Raw genomic sequence first — 16240 nt, forward strand, 5'->3', positions numbered from 1 at the left:
TTTACTTAATCCATTTCGAGCAAACCTCTTCGGACACATGGAAATGTTGTTTTCTTAGACAGTCTCACAAACACAGCTCACAAAACGGGCAACAACTAATATGGGGTTACTTTTCAGAGTCCTTGGAGATGTAGGGCCATGGTGGCTCACTGGGGATCTTTGGCCCATAGAAGTCAGCCAGGATGTGTTCGAGGTTGTCGTCGTTTCCAGTCTTGTTCACAATCTGTTTGATTAGGCTGGTGGAGATTGGCACGGCACAATGGGAAGCATCTTCGTCCTCCCTGAAAGATGGAGCATAAACAAAAAAATCATTGTAGATTTGTAAACAGAGACGCACAAAAAGGGGGCGTATGTTTACTCACCAGTGAAGGAAAATGCAACAGTTTTAACTTTAAAGAGATATGTCACATACATGACATGTATATTCTCAGCGTGCTATCTTTACTCCAAAACTTGCAAGTCTTCATGCCAAGCAGGCATCGTACCAGCTGATTTCACTTATCTTGATGCTCTTCTCTTGGCGTACGGCTTGTTGGGTGATTGCTTGAAATAAAAAACCTACATGCTCTAAGAGTCATAAAGGCAGATTACTGCGAAACCATTGCTTTATGTTTTTGAAGCACATTTCACAACGCAGAATGTTTACTTATTCTAAATAAACATTTAACAGAAAGCGTTCTCAAACAGATACAGTATCATATCCCTTTAAAAAAAAATCATCTTGAAAGCAACAGACTATTCCCATTGTTCTGTCTAGAGCAATTTAAGTAACCTCCAGCTAATCTCTGCTTTTAGCTTGAAATCCTGAAGACTGTGAATACGCCTTTTGTTTTGTATTCTTATTCCTTGAAGACATGTCTTACAAACACTATCTCACAAAGATCATAGACAAGCTGAAAAAACAGTGAATAATCCTGTTGGATATTTCAACCAGAGACACTGGTCAATTATGGCTTTGCTGCGAGAAGAAAAAAACTTGTAATATAAACTATAAATTCTCTGGGAAGCATCCACTTCCACTTAGCTGAGGCAAGCAGCCCTCTTGCCTGAAGGCAGAAGTTTATTAATAGACCTCATTGTGCTATAAAGGTAACACAGGGGGCTTTTGCTTATGGATCTGGGGGAAGACAGAGGAGAGGGACAAGGTGTTGACAAGAAGCTTTTCATACAGAGCAGTTTTCTGAGGTGGGGAAATGGTAGAGGCTTCTGAGAGTTACACTCAGCTTTCTGATGTGGTTGCAAACATGAGGAGAGCAGGACATAACTGTTCTGGGTAAGAATTCTCTGTGTGTCTTGTGTCGCAGACCGCAGCTCTGCTCTGTGCCTCATCCATTAGAGCCCACAACTATATGTAATTACAGGAAGGAAAGACGAGCTGTTGACCAGCGAACATTCGAGATTGGATTTGTCCTAAAGGTTCTTGAGTTGAGGAGCATTTGTGCATGTGTGTGTTAGATAGGTATATGTGTGCTAAGGGTGCACTTTTGGCTAGAAGTGGATGAGTTGAGTTGGAGAGACAAGGGAGAGGTTAATACAACTTTGCGCAGTAAGACGCGGTTTAGGCAGGGGACGGATTGTAAACACGAGGAGTATTGTGGTTGCAATCCAGACAGACAAGACACTTAGTAGTTTTGGAGCTTGCTTTTGTGCACATGAAAAGGATTTATCTACAATAACAGGGGCCAAATATGTTCCCAGTCACTGTATGACCACTATGGTTCCATAATGGTAGCTGAAATCATAACAAACTTTGTGACCAGATATCTAAACACACAACGGTTACAGCCAAAAAAAAAAATCTCCAAAGGGGGAGTCAATTAGACTCAACGTTTATTCTGTTTATTCAGATCACCACTGGCTGCTACCAAGGAGGTGATTTTTCTTCATGGCTTCCTTTAAAAAACATAATTTACAGATGTACAAATACAAATGCAGCGGGAATAACAATAATGCCGTATGTGCAGCAGGCATTTCCCCTGGGGCCACCCATCGTGAAACAAAAACCTCATGTTGTTGAAAGACTTTGAACTCAAGTATCTCCCATTCACAAGGCTCCAGGAGGATTTTAACAACCAGCCCTACACATGACTTGCACATACAAAACATTTCCTAAATAGCAACACTTTTATACAACAAAACATTGTTCCACTTGTTTCAGCTTAGTGGAGCCTGCTATGTTAAACTGTATAAAGATATGTCTCTTACAAGAGGTGTGAACACACACTGACAAACTGGGACAGAATAACAGGCACAGTGGTGATGTATGTGACAGACTCTGCCCATGATGAAGTGAGGACTGTCACACTTGCACTGGCTTATAGCTAACCAAGTCAATGACAGACCCAGACCACCCACAGACATGAGGACACATGTGCATGTACACGAATCATCTACAAACACATGCATGAACACACGTATAGACCCACATACAGACCTGCTCCCGAAGGCCTGTATCTATAAATGAGGTGCAATTATGCTCAAATCTGACTTCTCAGCTGCTGCCAATCTGGCTTTCTGTTCCCCCTGAAAAGCCCGGGTCCCCTTGGACCATTTCGTCTCGTTGGCTCAATGAAATTAGAATGTGGTGTCAGAGGATCTTAAGTAAGTGTCTTGCCATTTTTGCTAAACTGTGACACAAAATGATCCATTACAGAACACCAGAGACTCAAGACTGTCCTTAGAAGAAGTATGAGCTGGTAACTGATGACATAATATAACACCAGACTAAAAGAACTTAAAATAATCAAGGAATTGATCCTGCTGATTGGCAGCCACCTGTGATATGAAAAAATGTTGAAGACAAAAAAAAAGTGCTTGGTGACTTTCTGCCTCAGTCATGATGACAGATACGTTTTTTTTTTAAACATACGATGAGATGTAGAAAGTAGTTGGGGTGATACAGAATTGAGTTTTCAAGGTCAGTGAGTTCTATATGTGTAGATCTACATTGCATTTCAAAGATCAAAACATGTATCTTGTGGTGAATATTTAATACTAAATGGCGTCAATGTATTGAACATTCTTTATTACCTGGCCTGGAAGGTGAGGTGGTGGGTAAGGTCTGCCTCAGTGTTTAACAGGGGCTCCTGGTGGCCCTGTCCAGTTATCAGCTGGCTCTCTCTCAGACCTAGACTCCTCTTCTCGATGTGGACAATTACTGGATCGGGCAAATGGCTCCGCATGACGAACAGCGGACTGAAAACCACCTGTTTGTGCATCAATACAGAAAAATAACCAGTGAGACAAATTACAAAAGCAATCTCTTTTCAAACTGGCAATGCTATTTGGCTGAATATGATAATGAATACATATCATTATCTAGTGACCCGGAACTTTATGAAGACTGTAAAAATAAAAAATACTAGATTAATCCCAAGGGTTACATTTGGGAAAATAAAAAGGAGAAACTGTAACAGGCTGCATGCATGTTCGGTGTATGCACACTACCAGTCTAAACAACTTTGTGTCAAGGATGCAGGATGTGACAGGATACTCACCAATCTCTGCTGCATCAGAGAGTCGGGTTCAATGGTGATAAGAGTACACCACACGTACAGCAAAGAACCACTGGAGCAAGGCAACTGGAAGAAAAAAACGTCCTGTTATACTGAATATTCTCACTACTTTTAAATCTTAGCTGTACTTAGAAATCATTTTAAATGATTCCCTTATTGATTGAGGACATTTGAGGGCAAATTGTTTGTGTACGTAAGTTAGATTTGAATAAATAAATTGCAATATAATGGGCCATTACAGGCAGACAGATAAATCTTGCAGGATTTAAAAGCTGAGAATCTGCCCACCAAAGGCTGAGCACTCTTTCTTTTTCACTGGTGTTTGTCACCATCTATTCCTCACCCTTCATTAAAGCCTCTAGATGCCAAGGCACATTACAAGCTGTCAAGTTTATGACAGACAGGGGAATTCATTCGCTGGTGGGGACAGCATAGCTGAGCATAGAGACAGAGTGAACATTGAGTTTTATTACAGTGAGCCTTTCAAAACAACTTGGATGAGAAGAGAGAGCAAGTCTTGGTAAACAGAAACTCTTTAAAAGGTGTTGAAAATAAGATCGGAAGGAGGAGGAGGAGGGGGATACACGAGGAAGAGGAGTAACTTGTGATGGATTTCTGATACTGATAACCAGGAGACAGATGAAAAAGATACAGACACCAACAGAGTGGAGAGTAAGAAGCTGGAACAGGTGGACTAACTGTATGTCAGAAGATGAAGCAGATAAAGTTAAGGAGTTAACAAATACAAGATGGATGAGTGAGCAGGTGAGCGGGCAGGATTAAAAGAAAGGGAGGACACAGCTTGAGAGTAAAAAAGCAGAAGAATGATGAGGGATAAAGAGATCTAAGGACAAAGCTACTCGTCAGCTCCCCCAGTATGAGCCAGTCCCCCATATAAGTGATAAAAGGCTGCTTTGAAAAAGAGATAATAGCAATTGGTTGGAATGAAGTCAATGCTGATCAGAGCCACAAACAGAAGTCGGAGTAGTGCTAGCTGTTAATAGCATGGGGCTTATAGAGGAATACAACAAAATAGGAGGTACAGATAAAGCCATGGAACAAGAAAATGATAAAACAAGAGAAAAACCAGCAGGGAAGGAGAGAAGGGAGTAATTGTCTGGAGCTAATCCAGTGATGTGAAAGTGGCTTCAAAGCCTTTCGGTGTGCCCACGTATCAGCTAGTGTTTCCTGTCTATGGTTAGGTTTGTTTTGAGAGAGCATAAACTGTATTTTCTGTCTCTCAACATAGTTTGGATATGGGGTTTGAGGGCCTTTGTAAGGCTATCTGAGGGAAAGATCTCAATCTGTTCTCTTAATATGAGTAGCAGGGTGGAAGCTCTGCCACTGTGGCCACCCAGGAGAGGAGAATCCGGCCACAGTTGGTGGTCTGGTCCCCAGCACAGAACATGTTATGAAGAGCTAGTTTAGAGTATTGGTTTATGCACTGTGTGCCTTTATCGGTCCTGTCTGTCTAGCATATGCCTTTTTTAAATTTGAACAATTTCATTTAATTCATTGGTTCTGTGGCCTCTGTATACCTCTAGGGGAAATATGTTAAACCGTTCAATTTGTGACTCCAAAGTCTTAGTCCAAGTCCCTACTATACCTGCACAACGGAGCGGCTGCTGCCCTTGTCCCTCCTTTCCAGCTGAACATCTTGGGACCAGTCTTCATCTCCCTGTGCCCTCACACATAGCTCTGTCATCTCAGCGTCCTCCAGCACATAGGAAGGCAACTTTGCCCCTGCCTCCAGGCAGTCACAATGTTCCCTCACCACCGTCTGATTGTCAGGCCCCACATAGTGCTGCACCACCCGCAGCTCAATGTCCTGAGTCAGGTAGCTGCACATCACCTGGCGCCCACATATTATAACCTTGAAGGGGAAAAGGTTAAAGGGGAGAATTGCCATTATTAGAAAAAAGTAGTTGATCTAATGTTCTACAAAATTTTAGTTTCCTTTTGCATTGAAACGGTAAGTAAAAGGCAGTTGGCCATTCAGCGTTTAGGATTTTGATGTGGCACCAAGGATTGAAAAGCAGATGCAACAGCAATCAACCTGAGGTGCCAGTAAGACTGTTAAAATAGAAATAGTAAAAAAAATTAAAAAAAAGTAACAAAATAAACAATACACAAGATGAGGTCTGCCCACGAAGGCGAGAGTCAAACTTTTCTGAAGTGGCAGCTTCTGTACTGCTCTGAGGCTTTGTGTTTGGATGTGACTAACACTCGTACCCTATCATTGGACCCGATGGGAACAAGATGTAAGCAAAGTCAGACAGAGGAAAGAATGTGAGAAGCTGAGTCTGTTTTGTCTGCAGGACAAGAAGGAGACATGCGCGACACTTGACGCTGTTTACAAAACAAAGTGTCACCACTAGAATCTTTTGGCATCCAAGAATTTTCAAGAACAACTTTGTCTTGTATTTGTGGAAACATTCAAACATGATCCACAAACAGTGTTGGTATAAAAGAGAAACATGGCTGCTTTATGTATTGGTTTGTTTAGGTTTATGATTCCTGTGATCTTTGAGTGGATCGATGGAGCGCAATGTGTTTTTGGAGGGCTTCCAGATCATAAGCTTTTCTTTGTGGGCTATAAAACAGATTTTTAAAATGTACAAAAACAAAATGCGGTCTAAATCATAAAATGCAAAAAAAAAAAAAAACATATTAAAAGTGGTCATCCTTAAAGGAGTGCATAGTCAGAGTGACATCAAACAAGCATTACGATGCAACAAGTGAAAACCTTCTGTGTAGTTTGGAACCACTATTAACCGATTGGCAAGGAGATAATCTGAGGGAACGCTTTATTCTTGTTGTTTTTTTTTTAAATGTGGTGTAATGTGTAAAAATGTTACTTCTATGTTTTTTTTTTGCATAAGCGTTCACTCGGATTACTCTCTCCACTTATCAATTAATAGTGTTGCAAGCACTGTGTATTAACCTCAATGCTGACATAGACAATGTAAAATGGTAAAATGGTTAATGGTCTTGATCTTGTGTAGTGCTTTTCTAGTCTTCTGACTACTCAAAGCGCTTTGACACCGCATGTCACACCTACACATTCACACACTGATGGCAGGGGTTGCTATTTAAATTGACCATCAGAAGTAACTAATCCCATTCATAAACATTCATACGCCACTGACGAAACAACAAGAGCAACTTAGGGTGTTTTGCCAAAGGACACATCAGACATGTGGCTGCAGGAGCTGGGAATCTAACCCCTAACCTTCCTGTTCAGAGGCGACTGACTCTACCACCTGAGCCACAGCCGCCCGACTTTACTTCATCCATGGAAGCCTCTATGTTTCTTTTTTTCCAGCAATGTTAATACTTTTTATATTCATGCAGACATAAGTCCATGAAACATCTGAATGATGTGTTAATATTATTTATTTTCTTTAATATTTTCCAGTCCAAAATAATCAGATGAAGGCCCAAAAGGAAGAAATAACACCACTGACACACACAACAGAAAAAGCTGTGAGTCATTAAAAAAAAAAAAAGAAAAAAAGAAAGACCATACCTGTTTCTGGACACCATTGAGCTGCACCACCTTGATGATGAGAGAGGCGGTGCGTCCTTTGTACTGAATGGTCCTCAGCAGAGTCCCTATGTTGTCCACGCTGAAGGCCTCTGACCATCGCCAGTTTCCCCATCCTTCAATGCAGATGTGCAGCAGCTGCAGGATGGGACCGGGCAGGACACACACATACAACAGAGACAGAAGACAGACATCAGAAGTTAGTCTCCTTAGTCTTTATTTATCTCCAGGAAAAGGCAAGTAAACAACAAGAATCTTTGTTTAGAAGAATTTGGTGGTGGTGGTATGTGTGTGTGTGTGTGTGTGTGTGTGTGTTTTTGAGGGGGGGGGGTGGGGTGCAACAAAGTTCCTGTTTATTGGTTTTGAAGAGGCCTGCTGCTGTTGGAAGTAGAAATCCAAGGACACTCACAATAAACTTGCTGGTGGAAAACAGCTGATGGCTGCATGTGTGTGTGACTGCACGAGTGTAGTCGTGCGGTTGGATGTAAAGGGCTCTTTTCTCCACACGTCTAAATAAGCGGCAGATAGTTTGCTTCTCAAACTTTCCAGTGTCATATCTATCACTTCAACTTGGACCACATCCATGTGTGGGTTGACACACACAAACTTCGGATGACAGCAATAAACAGATGTCCAGACTTTTGACTTGCTAACAACTTTACAATACTCACAATTTTCAAACTCACTATTTTTCCACACAATTCCTTAAATGTGGTAAATGTAATGGCAGCAGGGCTCAACAATAAGTAAAGAAGCATCTTTTCTAAGACCACTATATCTGTGTATGCATACATCCACGGATGTGTGTTTTAGATACTTTCTCCATTACACAATCTCTCTGTGTGCAAGCACTGAATTAGTTTTAAATGACATGATGCTATTAAAATCTGAGAGCTATAACCTTTGCTTTGGGCCACCAATCCACCTGATGAAACCTGCAATAAGGTATGGTCAATACGGTCACGATACAGGGAAAGTTCTAAATCCTTCTGAGACAGCATGGCTGACCTTCCACCTGACTTAACTCTCTGTGTCAACTCTGCTGCCAACGTCAAACTTGCAGAGAAAACATTAGAAAAGAAGAATGTATTGTATTAAGAGAGTCAAAAAAGACAGGGGAATCAAAGGGTTGTCGGGGAAGCACAAGTTCAATCATGTCCCATAGGAGCTGTGACCAGATTGAAACCCCAAAAAGAGCTTTCGAGATTTACACGTCGGGCCGTAGCTTCAATGTGCCGAACGCTTAGCCAATCTGTTTAAAGAAAAACAAATTACTTCTTAGGTCAAAGAGCATGAGGGACCTTGGTCAAGCCCTTCTATGTTTCCCTCCACTGTAGACATTTCTCATCCGTTTGAAGGCAGATTTCTTTACAATAACAATCTTAATCAAAGCCTGAAGTTACTCTCTTTGAGATCATCCCTCTTCCCTGTAAGCTCAGTGGGAATGGCATCATTTCTCGGTTTTGCTCACTGGACTTCCTTATTGGGAAAATGACAGACTTGTAAACCGCCAGGTGGTGATGTTTGTCCCTACGGGTGAAGAACCAATAGTTTACTCCCTATACAAGCAGTAGCAACTTAATCAAGGCCAGGAAACAAAACTATGAAATCAAATAGGATAACGGAAACCGTTTAATTTGCATTCGACATCACAAGTTCTAACCCACTCTGCTGTGCCTCACCACCTTCTGCAACAAATACATTTTATTTCAACACTTTTTTCCTCTTTTAAACCCTCTTTTCTTCGCTTTCTAGCGATGCAAACTATCATGCCTGTGGCTCAAGTTGACCTCTAAGGCAGAAGTCACAATAATGTCTCCCCTTCAACTTCAAACAGCTCTGACTCAAGCGGCTGAAGAAAAAAAACACACAATGACACTGATGAACTGAACACGTAAGACAACAAGAATGAAAAACAAAAAGCTGCTTTGTCTCATTGTAACTTATCCAACTGTTGTGACACTGAGAAAACCCAGTCAGCCACATGTGGTGGTTTTATGCACTTGAATTAAGCCTCCAAAAACACTTTAACTGTTCAATCGAATTGAGAAGTTAACTAACAGAACTTCCTTTGTAGAAGAAAGGGGATTAAACTGAAGCAAAAATGCATGGTTAACACAGTCCTGCATGGTTAACACAGTCCTGAATGGTTAGCACAGTCCTGAATGGTTAGCACAGTCCTGAATGGTTAGCACAGTCCTGAATGGTTAACACAGTCCTGCATGGTAAACACAGTCCTGAATGGTTAGCACAGTCCTGAATGGTTAACACAGTCCTGCATGGTTAACACAGTCCTGCACACAGTCCTGCATGGTTAACACAGTCCTGCACACAGTCCTGCATGGTTAACACAGTCCTGCACAGAGTCCTGCATGGTTAACACAGTCCTGCACACAGTCCTGCATGGTTAACACAGTCCTGCACACAGTCCTGCATGGTTAACACAGTCCTGCACAGAGTCCTGCATGGTTAACACAGTCCTGCATGGTTAACACAGTCCTGCATGGTTAACACAGTCCTGCACACAGTCCTGCATGGTTAACACAGTCCTGCACACAGTCCTGCATGGTTAACACAGTCCTGCACACAGTCCTGCATGGTTAACACAGTCCTGCACAGAGTCCTGCATGGTTAACACAGTCCTGCATGGTTAACACAGTCCTGCATGGTTAACACAGTCCTGCATGGTTAACACAGTCCTGAATGGTTAACACAGTCCTGCATGGTTAACACAGTCCTGCATGGTTAACACAGTCCTGAATGGTTAACACAGTCCTGCATGGTTAACACAGTCCTGAATGGTTAACACAGTCCTTCAGGGTTAACACAGTCCTGCATGGTTAACACAGTCCTGCATGGTTAACACAGTCCTGCATGGTTAACACAGTCCTGCACACAGTGCTGCATGGTTAACACAGTCCTGCACACAGTCCTGCATGGTTAACACAGTCCTGCATGGTTAACACAGTCCTGCATGGTTAACACAGTCCTGCACACAGTCCTGCATGGTTAACACAGTCCTGCACACAGTCCTGCATGGTTAACACAGTCCTGCATGGTTAACACAGTCCTGCATGGTTAACACAGTCCTGCACACAGTCCTGCATGGTTAACACAGTCCTGCACACAGTCCTGCATGGTTAACACAGTCCTGCACAGAGTCCTGCATGGTTAACACAGTCCTGCACAGAGTCCTGCATGGTTAACACAGTCCTGCACACAGTCCTGCATGGTTAACACAGTCCTGCACACAGTCCTGAATGGTTAACACAGTCCTGCATGGTTAACACAGTCCTGCATGGTTAACACAGTCCTGCATGGTTAACACAGTCCTGAATGGTTAACACAGTCCTGCACACAGTCCTGAATGGTTAACACAGTCCTGCATGGTTAACACAGTCCTGCATGGTTAACACAGTCCTGCATGGTTAACACAGTCCTGAATGGTTAACACAGTCCTGCATGGTTAACACAGTCCTGCACACAGTCCTGCATGGTTAACACAGTCCTGCACACAGTCCTGCATGGTTAACACAGTCCTGCATGGTTAACACAGTCCTGAATGGTTAACACAGTCCTGCATGGTTAACACAGTCCTGCATGGTTAACACAGTCCTGCACACAGTCCTGCACACAGTCCTGCATGGTTAACACAGTCCTGCATGGTTAACACAGTCCTGCATGGTTAACACAGTCCTGCACACAGTCCTGCATGGTTAACACAGTCCTGCATGGTTAACACAGTCCTGCATGGTTAACACAGTCCTGCACACAGTCCTGCATGGTTAACACAGTCCTGCATGGTTAACACAGTCCTGCACACAGTCCTGAATGGTTAACACAGTCCTGCATGGTTAACACGGTCCACTTATTTCAAGTCAAAACAGGGCTTCTATGTGTGCCTTGTGTTTTAGGTGGGTGTTGCAGCGGGTATAACGTTTTACACTTGTACAGCAACTTGACCCAGCATCCTCTTGCTCAGTTTGCTCTCATTTTAATTTTTTTTGGGAGGCTTGTAAGACTTAAAGAAAAGACCTTAAATTCTCCTCTGTGATATTGCTTTCTCTTCTTCCACCAAATGTCTCCCAAAGATACGCTGGCCTGCAGCCAATCCTTTGACCTGATGCCCTTTTCATGTTAGAGATTATGCTTATTTGGAATCATCTACCAGCGTATACAGACACCCTCTATACATTTAAGAGTAAACTTAAAAAAAACTTTCCTTTTTGATAAAGCCTACAGTTAGGAATGGCTCAGGTATGGACCAGCTCCAAATGACGCTGCTAAAGGCCTAGACTGCTGAGGGACCTGGCACGTTGAGCTTCTCTCTATCTCTCTATGCATTCACATCATATAACTGCATGACACTACTTGCAATTTTTTAAAATGATTATGAAATGATGATTATTATAAATATATTGTTATAAATGAAAATGAATCTTAGAGCTGCTCAGCTTCAACCTCTTTAATGAACATAATCAGTCCTCCCTGATTTATCATCATTACACGTTAATATCAGACTGATAAGTCTATTATCATACTTATCTGTAACTGCGTATACATACTTTTAGCTATAAATCTATTTTATTTATTGTTGTTTGTCCGTCCTTCTCCTCCTTTCTGCATCTCCCTTTATTCTACTCTCTAAGCTCAACACAGTTTTGGCAGACGGCTGTTCAACATGAGTCTGGTTCTGCTCAAGGTTTCAGCTTGTTAAATGCCAGTTTTTTCTTGCCCCTGTAACTTTGCTAAATGTTGCTTAGTGCTCATGAAGGATTAACGTTGGGTCTTTGTAGATAATATAACAAAGAGTAAGGTGTTTTACCTGCTCTTTTGTTGTTATTATAATACAACTTCAGATACTTATAACAATATTTAAAGGAATACTCTGTAGGCACTGGTTTGTCATTTGGTGGAGCAGGTGTCCTTTGTACGGTGACTGTAGTCCTTGTCGCACTAGTCAAAGGTTTTACTCCCAGTCTTCATGTTGTTTGGTGCATGTCATCCCTCGCTCTCTCTCCACATTTCCTGTCATTCTCTAGCTTTCATATCTGACATACAGTATCTGTCTATGTCTGTTTTTCATGTCTTTGTTGTGTTGCCTTGTAGTAGTCAAACATTCGGTTGAACGCTGAAGTAATCTGGTTTGTATTCATCACTACCACTGCATTTACAGACTTTGCCACAATTCAATCTTCTTAAATAATTAAAGCCTGCAGTTAATGTAGAGCACATAGCACTTCAACATGTTTTCAAATGAAACAGTCTGCTGAAACGGTGACTTTCCTAAAAGTAACACAGAACACCTGTGTACTGCATCAAATACCAGAGAGGGGTTGAGAGGTCCAGAATGATGACATTTACAAGGATCAAGTTTGGACCTTATCACAAGATCAGTACCACATTCACTTTTTGAAACCTCATCACCCAGATTTCTCAGCTGCTATGGAAACTAAAAGCAGAACCCAAACATGGGACTGACACATAAGGGTATGGTGTTAACTTCTGAGAACCACCATCACCACTCCCTGAAATTATAATTATATTCAGTGAGTCAATCAACCAACCAAATTCCATCATGGGAATGATGTCATGTCTACTTCCTGGCCCCATTGCTTGATCCTTTCACAACAGAAAATCATTAGCAAGGCCATTTCCTAAAGACTATAAGCTGTCTATCAGTATGTCATAACCAAAACAATGACTAGTAACTTCCCGATATGAGTAACTACCAAACACATATGGCAAACAATCAAGTGTCTGGTTTAAAAGTGTGGATGTTAGGACGGACAAAGTCACATAATGAACAAAGAAAATATACAATTGGAAAGAAAACAAAGTCACATTCTTTCTCACACACACACACACACACCACTTCAACCTCTGTCCTCTTGCAGACAGAGCGAGTCACTCCTGCCACTGTAACCACTATCCGTCTATTGTCTATGAGGAATGTGCTTGGGTGGACATAAAACAAATGAAGTGTCTGTCTGTAGTCTCAATATCATCAGTGTTCCAGGATTCTACAAAGACAGGCTGACAAAGCCAATGTGGTCATTGGTCGTCTACCTATTACAACAATTTCTTCATTCCATCCCACTCAGACAGTAACATGGGACAGGAGTGAAACATGGAAACGTGGTATGAACAATACAAGTAGCTTCCAAAACAGGGCCAGGGAAGGGGATGTGGGGGGGGGCAGCAGCAGGTCTTAGGTATTTTAATTTTAATCATTCAATTCAAACTAATTATCTAAAATCAAAACCAACTTTGAAAATGACAAAAAAATATGAGTGTAATGTCACGCATCAAAGGTTTAAAAAAAAAAGTCTAAGAAGCCTTTTTGTCTGCCAATTTTATTTAATGTTATGTCGGCATTGATGAGAAAAGAAGGATGTGGAACAGAGCTCTGTCTTGTTCGCTGAAATAACTCTGAGACCAGGGAGCCACCTCAAAAATGAGAAACAGGTTTCTACTCAGACAACAAAACAAAGGAATACGCATCACTGTCCTCTAGGAAGGATGAGTTTGGGAACGACGAAAGGGGGGACAAAGTTGAATTGCAGTGAGAGGAAAAAACCCCCCCCCTAAATGAGTTAAAGAGAGAATAAGAGACACAACAGCTTCTTTGCCAGGGTAGTGAGGGCTAACCCATGTAACAAGAGGGAATTATGGTGGCTTTAACAGCTGTCTGCAATGCTTCGCTCCTCCTTGGCTCCATTTCTCTGTCGAAAGAAGTAAGAGAGAGCGACATCAAAGCCCCAGATTTGCAAGTCTAAGAAGCGGTTTCTGGAAGAAGGTACAGAGAGAAGGCATTGTGTGGGACGTTGAGGGGTTTATGCTTGACTAACACTGTCCCATAGTTCTCCTTTTGGTTTCGAGCAAGGCATCTTAGACATGCAGGGCCTTAAGGGTTTCAGGAGATGCAGACGCGGGAAGAGTTTGCACCCAATGAATGGAGCTGACAAAAGAAGTACTGTATGAGAGGAGAGGGGTTTGTAAACCGCATTGGGGATGTAAAAAAGTCAGTGGTCTAAGACCCTTGGAAGGACAGAGACCATATCTCAGTCTATCAACAAAAGAAAACAACATTTGCCCCGGGCTTCTGTAGGAATACAATACAGTATGACTGAAGCATTCATATTCACTGAGCCTCAAACACAGGTTAGGGTCTTATACGGTTAAGATGAGGGACTACATGGATTCACCCAGGGCATGTTCAGACTAAAGCCTTTTTCATGGGGCAAATCCGCAACAGCGCTATAACTAAGCTTCACCGTCATTACACCTTAAGACTTTCATATTCACCAGTGTAATATTGGTATCTCAGTCTGTGTATTCACATTGCAAGATTCATTTCGGAAGCCCGAGAGAGCACGGCACACAAAGCTCCAGCACTGAGTTTGTGGGCAGAGACCTCGTCCCTGAAACACCTCTGCTTCTACCTCCGAAGGCGCCACAGAGGGGGGGATCACTTCATCCCCCAAAGTCCGCCTCTGTGGCATTCATATAGGAGGTGAAATATCAACGGGGGCGTTCAGACCGCCGTTTCAAGGTCCACCAAAACATGACCCTTTCCACTTGTTTGTTCAAAGTCTCATGACATTGAAGCCTATCCCTGCTTACACTAGGATAACAGCAGAAACACAGCAGTGTAATGGACGGTCAATACATACTTTACTTTACCAAATGAAGTAAGAACAAACACACAACAAACGTATGCATACGAGTGACCCAAAGGTGATTTGTTTTTCAAGAAGATGAGAGGCAAGGGGAGACCTTAGTGGCTGTACCATGACCATAACTAGAGTACCTCTAAACTATCAGAAACTGTGGGCTGACTACAGGCCGACTGAGACAAGATGAATGCCTTTGATCTCTCCAGTGGTTTGACAATGCAATGCATAGTGCAATGTAACACTTCACTACAGAGAGGATTGGTTTACTGCAATGAAACCACAAGCTTTCCTGCTGGAGCACCAAATGCAGCATGGGTTAACCATATACAGCTACCCTTAACCACACAGTGGTCGATTGTGTAATGAAACTGAGGCCGAGGAAAATGTAGAAAACCTTTTTCACCGCACAATGTTCAAAAAAAAAAAAATGCTTCTCCTGCTTCAAACTCTAGTGCCTTAAAGACATGTGCATTATTGTCTTGAACAGACGCTGCCGAGCTGACACGAATGAACATGTTTCAAACATGTTGGACGGGATGTTCTCTAGTTTGGGGAATAGCAAAAAGAAGCAAAAGAAGCATTTCAGGCTTAGGTCTCGTTAGGGCTGAACCACATTTGTTGTTTTTGCCTTCAATTGATGAGAGAAATACTTTAATTCTGTGAAGCGTTTAGTAGGATTGCTTTAACTGGACAACATATAGAGCTGTGCACCCTGCTACTTTCCACATGTTTTGATAAGTAATGGAATGAAAAGTATATGATGTGTGTGTGACTAGAAGAATCTTTCCTTTTTTTGTCTTTTAAATACTTGGCATATACTTATTCATAAAACATCAAATGTGACTCAGATCACATTTTTTTGATAGCTTGAACAGCACAAGTCACATGGAATCGGATTTAAAAAAGAAAAATCAGATTTGGGACTTTCACATGTGTTCTACATCAGATACATGTCTGTTCTTTAGCAATGAGACCTAAGTCTGAAAAGCCAGGTTGGAAATTGTGCAGATTTGACATCACTCTTGAGCAAAACTTGTCACAGTTTCGTGCTGGGGTAACCCCCACCAAATGAGAACAGTTACCGGTAGGTGTTAGACCTTTTAAGTATTTTGGATGACAACTTCTGTACAAGCAAAACTTAAAGGGTTGTATCATAACCAACCTGTGTTTGAAAGCATATTGTGCTGATTGTGACGTCTTTGTTGTTGTTCTTTTGTGCATGCATGTCAGTTCAGGACGATGTCTGGTTCACAAAGGAATCTGATACAGGCCAGATTTAATGTGAACAGCCTAACCAAAATCAGAATTCACCATTAAAGCTTCCAGTGTGAAGTAGTCTATGAAATTTAATCAAAACCATTTTAGCCGTAATTCAAATATACCAACTATGTCAAAACAAAAGAAATCTACCGCAGTGAAAGACCTCATTTTGCAAATGACATCACAGTCAAACACATGTTGTTAAGGCTATTTAAGACTGGGATTTCAATCGAATAGAT

At 41.9% G+C, this 16240-nt stretch overlaps 1 protein-coding gene across 1 annotated transcript in view; it reads right to left on the minus strand.

Moving 5' to 3' along the window:
- The window catches only part of LOC132983433 (intermembrane lipid transfer protein VPS13B-like), a 282789-nt gene that overhangs the window by 21301 nt on the left and 245248 nt on the right, over positions 1–16240 (minus strand). The window contains exons 47-51 of the mRNA XM_061049726.1: positions 7045–7200; positions 5122–5388; positions 3498–3581; positions 3031–3206; positions 111–281 (exon numbers count right to left, since the gene is read on the minus strand). Coding sequence (XP_060905709.1) covers positions 111–281; positions 3031–3206; positions 3498–3581; positions 5122–5388; positions 7045–7200 — 854 coding nt within the window. The remainder of the gene's footprint in view (positions 1–110; positions 282–3030; positions 3207–3497; positions 3582–5121; positions 5389–7044; positions 7201–16240) is intronic.

Source organism: Labrus mixtus, chromosome 11 (genome assembly GCF_963584025.1).
Source record: "Labrus mixtus chromosome 11, fLabMix1.1, whole genome shotgun sequence".
Lineage (NCBI taxonomy): Eukaryota > Metazoa > Chordata > Actinopteri > Labriformes > Labridae > Labrus > Labrus mixtus.